Genomic DNA, 5,542 nt, shown 5'->3' on the forward strand with positions numbered 1-5,542 from the left:
GGTCCCAAAGAGTTGGACAGAACTGAAGCGACTTAGCATGCACACACGACCAGGGAAGCCTGACAGCATTTTCTTATTAAATAAGGTGTACTTCAGTAGAATGAGTGACTCAGTGTCATGGGAAGTAACAGATAATCCCTGGTGCTGGCAACACAGGGATGTGGCAGCCATCTCGATGGATGGTGGCCAAATGCTGCCACTTGATGACCACTGATAGAGCCCCTCCAGAGAGGAGACCCTGAGGACCTGAGTGGCCATTGAGTCCCTCAGCATAGCTGGTGTGCCTGACCTCAGCCTTCATCCTCCCCACATCATCCCCAGGGTCCAGGTACGAAAGTATGGGGAGCAGAAAAAGCTATTCATCTCTGCTGGGCTCCTCCCGGAATCACCCTCTGAACCAGGGCTCCCGAAGTCAGAGCACATGGTCAGCCCCAAGGTGGACCACGGTGAGTCGGGCTGGGAGGAGTGGGTGGGCAAGGGTGCTCCATACATCCCCCCATCATTCTGCTGTCTGTCCATCTCTGATCTCACCTATGTTTTCCCAGCAGGGACCACTGCCGCACCTGACAAGGCCAAGTCAAAACCCACAGGGTCACAAGGGGACCGGCAGGTATGGGAAGCCAGGGCAGGAGGGAGGAAGGCCCCGCCCCCATAGGAGGCAGCTGATGCTCCATAGAGGCACTCTGTCCCCGCCAGGGTGTCAGTGGGAAGGACCAGGAGCTGGTGTTGGGCCTGGGCCACCTCAACAACTCCTACAATTTCAGTGTGAGTATCCGGGGGTGCCTGCAGCCCCTCCCCTCCGCAAAGTGGGGACGCCTCCACGCTGAGGTCCCCTCTCCCCTCTGTCCGCCCCACCTCTCAGTTCCATGTAGTGATCGGCTCTAGGGCTGAGGAAGGCCAGTACAACCTCAACTTCCACAACTGTGACAACTCGGTGCCAGGCCGGGAGCAGCCGTTTGACATCACGGTGAGTGGAGGGGGAGGGCAATGGGTTCATGGAGCCCTCACTGTGGGCCAGGACCCCATGTGCATCAGGGAGACAGGAAATCTGAGGGTCAGAAATGAGAGAACGGAACCTGGAGACTCACACTCAGGGCCCAGCACGTCTAGAGCTAGCCTGCAACCCCCTGTCCCACATTGCTCCCTCCCCAGGTAATGATCCGGGAGAAGAACCCCGAGGGCTACCTGTCAGCGGCAGAAATCCCTCTTTTCAAGCTGTACATGGTCATGTCCGCATGCTTCCTGGGCGCCGGCATCTTCTGGGTGTCCATCCTCTGCAAGAACGCGTAATGCCCTTGACCCTGGGGGTCCTCCACCTCCTGTCTCCCCACTTTCCCACCCCTGCCCGTGACCAGTGCCCCCTCTCTTATGTCCCTCATCTCTCCTCCCCCTCCAGGTACAACGTCTTCAAGATCCACTGGCTCATGGCAGCCCTGACTTTCACCAAGAGCATCTCTCTCCTCTTCCACAGTGTGAGAGTCTGGGGCCAGGAACAGTGTGGGGTGGGCTGGAGTCTCTGGGGCCAGGAGAAAGCCCCTACAAGCCACTGCCCAAATCTCTGCGGACCCTGGGCTGGAGAGCTCCACATGTCCATGCGAGTGTCCATCCATTTTATCACTGTAGCCAGCTTTCCATCCAGCCCTTCTGTCCAGTTATAATGGCCCACCTTTCAGTCTAACTATCTGTAGGTCCAGCTGTGACTATCAACCAGGCCGATTGTCTAACTGTCCATCCGTCCGACGATGACCTTCCCTCCATAGTCGAGGCTGTGACTGTCTCTTTCTCTGTCCACGTGCCATCCTGATTGGAACCGTCCGTTCCTGTCCCCTTCCTGGTCATCCATCCAACAGTGATTGTGCATGTTCCCAAACCACCATCCATCCACCCTCCCCATTCCCGTCCATCTGTCTGACTGTCCATCCGTCCACCCACCTCCAGATCAACTACTACTTCATCAACAGCCAGGGCCACCCCATCGAAGGCCTCGCTGTCATGCACTACATCACGCATCTGTGAGTGCCCCTTTCTGCCAGGCAAGGTGGTGGGGAGGCAGACAGGGGAGGGCTGGGCCTCCAGCGTCTCACCACACCTCCTACCTCCCTCCGCCAGGCTGAAGGGTGCCCTCCTCTTCATCACCATCGCCTTGATCGGCTCCGGCTGGGCCTTCGTCAAGTACGTGCTGTCGGACAAGGAGAAGAAGATCTTTGGGATAGTGATCCCACTGCAGGTGCCTAGGGAGGCCCCAGGGGCGGAGCCAGTGGGCGTGGCTACACACACCCAGTCCCCCCGCCCACCTGCCCCGCCCTCGCCCCGCAGGTCTTAGCCAACGTGGCCTACATTGTCATCGAGTCCCGCGAGGAGGGTGCCAGCGACTACGGTATCTGGAAGGAGATCCTCTTCCTGGTGGATCTCATCTGCTGTGGCACCATCCTCTTCCCTGTGGTCTGGTGAGGACCCCCACTGGTCCCCTCCCGCCGTGGGCACGGGCGGGGGCGGTGCTGACTGCCCCCTGTGTCTCTCCCTCCCTCCGTCCCAGGTCCATCCGGCATCTCCAAGACGCGTCTGGCACTGATGGGAAGGGTGAGGCTGTGCCCAGGGCCCTCGGCTGGCTGCTGGTCCCTCTTGCTAACCCCTGGATGCTCCTCCCATCCCTCCTCTGACTGCCTCTCCTCCCACTTACCTTCCCTTGCACATCCCTCTCCACACTCGGCCCCCAAATGTCCTCTCCTCCACCCGTGACCCCTTCGTCCTGCCCCACACAGTCATTCCCTTGACCCCCCACTCTCTGTGCCCACCGTTCAGTGGCAGTGAACCTGGCGAAGCTGAAGCTGTTCCGGCATTACTATGTAATGGTAGGAATCCTCTGCTCACTCGGGAAGTTTGGGAGGCGGTGGTAGAGCCAGGCGGGCTGGGGGCGGGTTGGGGGGCGGTGGGAACGGACGGCAGCCAGCTCATAAGCAAGCACACACACCCTAACCCCTCCAGCTGCAGTCCCTTGGAGCCTGGCCCCCCTGCCCTCCACCGATAATCCCCTGGCCCCCACCCCAGGCATCCCCAGTGGTGCCGGTGGTCTCACCGCCCCCAGTGACCCTGTGCACACCCACGTCCCTGCAGGTCATCTGTTACATCTACTTCACACGGATCATCGCCATCTTGCTGCGGGTGGTCGTGCCCTTCCAGTGGCAGTGGCTGTACCAGGTGAGCACAGAGGCCCCAGGAGGGGCGGAGGGTGAGCCAGAAGATAGCGGTGGAGGCAGGGGGCGTGTGCCTTTCACTCCCACTGCGCCCCCTCGACCCCTTAGGGGATGAGACCACGGGGACCCCTGAGGACACTTAGGGTGGGGGCTGGGGAATTATCAGTGGAGGGCAGGGGGGTCGGGCTTCAAGGGACTGCAGATGGAGGGGTTAGGGTGGGTGTGCTAACGAGCCGGCTGTCGTCCGTTCCCCCCACCCACTCCCCACCTCCGCCTCCCAAACTTCCCAGCTCTTGGTGGAGGGCTCCACTCTCGCCTTCTTCGTGCTCACGGGCTACAAGTTCCAACCCGCAAGGGATAACCCGTACCTCCAGCTACCCCAGGAGGATGAGGAGGGCATAGAGACAGAGCAAGTGTGAGCCTTAGGGCTGGGGTGGGTGGGGCTTGGCAGCGAGGGGCGTGGCCAGGAGGCTCTGGGGTGGGTGTGGTGGGGCTGAGTGGGTGGGCCTCGGCTGCGGGGAGGAGAAGGGGGGGGCAGGCTCAAAGCACAGGTGGGTGGGATCTGGGCGGGGCCGGGAGGCTCGGGGTGGGCCTAGGGAGCTTCAAGGGTGAGACTTGGCTCCCCTCAACTCCTGGACCACCTCCTTACTCTCTGCTTGTAGAATGACTGATTCTGGGTTCCGGGAAGGCCTGTCCAAAGTCAACAAAACAGCCAGCGGGCGGGAGCTGTTGTGATCAGGTCTCCACCTCGGACAATCCTTCGTCCTTCCTCCTCATCTCTTCACACATTCCTCGCTCTGGCTTCTCCCAAAGACCGTGAGGGGAGGAGGGGGCCGGTGCTCACAGGGCACCCAGCATCCTGGGACCAGAGTTCCCGGAGCCCGTTCAGAAGACGACAGACAGCCCCCATCCCCCACAGATGTTGAGCACTGTGGCCCCACCTGGGACCACCCCCTACTTCCAGCTGTACAATAATGACCCATCTGTTTTGCTACTCTGGTCTCTTGCCTTTTGGGGGGTTGGAGAGCGCATTGCAGAAGCTGTTTGTAATTTAGAGACCCCGGGTGGGGATGGGGGTGGGGGTTGAGGTTGAGGTTGCAGTACCCATTACTTTGCACATTCAATAAATATCAATTGAGCCACCACTGCGTGCCTGCCCCACACAGGACACAGCAGTGACCACAATCCACCCCAAATCCCAACACTTAAGTCTCTGCTTCCAGCACAGGGTCCTGACCCAGCCAGGGGAGTCAGAGGTAAGCAGAGAGAGAGGAAAGGGATGCACAGGCCCAGATGAGGGGACTGCCTGTGCAAAGGCTGGAGGGGAGGGAAAAATGGTGATTGAATGACCACAAGTGGCTGTCATATCTTTTTGCCTTTTCATACTGTAGTAAATTTCTCTCACAATGGAAACAGTGAGAGACTTTCTGTTGGGAGGCTCCAAAATCACTGCAGATGGTGACTGCAGCCATGAAATTAAAAGACACTTGCTCCTTGGTAGAAAAGCTATGATCAACCTAGGTAGCATATTAAAAAGCAGAGACATTACTTTGCCAACAAAGGTCCATCTAGTCAACGCTATGGTTTTTCCAGTAGTCATGTGTGGATGTGAGAGTTGGACTATAAAGAAAGCTGAACGCTAAATAATTGCTGCTTTTGAACTGTGGTGTTGGAGGAGACTCTTGAGAGTCCCTTGGGCTGCAAGGAGATCCAACCAGTCAATCCTAAAGGAAATCAGACCTGAATATTCAGTGGAAGGACTGATGCTGAAGCTGAAGCTCCAATACTTTGGCCACCTGATTCAAAGAACTGACTCATTGGAAAAGACCCTGTTGCTGTGAAAGATTGAAGGCAGAAGGAAAAGGGATGAGATGCTTGATGGCATCACTGACTGGATGGTCATGAGTTTGAGAAAGCTCGGGGAGTTGATGATGGACAGGGGAGCCTAGCAGCTGCAGTCCATAGGGTTGCAAAAAGTCAGACATGACTGAGCGGGTGAACTGAACTGAAATGAGGTGGCTCAGGCTGAGTGCTGTGTGCCACATCCTAGTCTAAAGCCTCCAGGGTCTTTAGAAAAGCTTACGAAGCACTGAAAGGCTTTAACTTGCCCAAGGTAACACAGCAAAATGTTGGAAGGCTCAAGACTCAGAACATCATCAATCTGGTTCCAGAGCTGCCCTTTAACATGGTATGCACTGCCCACTCTGCACCCAGACTTGCCCCCAAGCCTCTCGACCTTGCCCGCATTTGCTGTGCAGCCTGTTAAGTAGCTTAACCTCTCTGTTTCCTTTCATGTAAAAGGGGGACCCCAGAGAGCTGCGTATCACACATCATGATGGGAATCTGGC

General features: G+C 57.7%; 1 protein-coding gene across 1 annotated transcript; it reads left to right on the plus strand.

The window, feature by feature from the left end:
• Window positions 1–303: 303 nt before the first annotated feature.
• On the plus strand, window positions 304–4,523 carry LOC120859254 (protein GPR108). Its single transcript, XM_040235424.1, has 15 exons — window positions 304–446; window positions 546–610; window positions 697–765; window positions 863–967; window positions 1,153–1,286; window positions 1,397–1,472; window positions 1,939–2,012; window positions 2,110–2,227; window positions 2,317–2,447; window positions 2,537–2,580; window positions 2,803–2,852; window positions 3,115–3,198; window positions 3,485–3,609; window positions 3,857–3,933; window positions 4,418–4,523. The coding sequence occupies exons 1-14, from the start codon at window positions 422–424 to the stop codon at window positions 3,927–3,929; spliced, it is 1,173 nt and encodes a 390-aa protein (XP_040091358.1). The 5' UTR covers window positions 304–421; the 3' UTR covers window positions 3,930–3,933; window positions 4,418–4,523.
• The last annotated feature ends 1,019 nt before the right edge of the window (window positions 4,524–5,542 follow it).

Source organism: Oryx dammah, unplaced genomic scaffold, assembly GCF_014754425.2.
Source record: "Oryx dammah isolate SB20612 unplaced genomic scaffold, SCBI_Odam_1.1 HiC_scaffold_357, whole genome shotgun sequence".
NCBI classification, from domain to species: Eukaryota; Metazoa; Chordata; class Mammalia; order Artiodactyla; family Bovidae; genus Oryx; species Oryx dammah.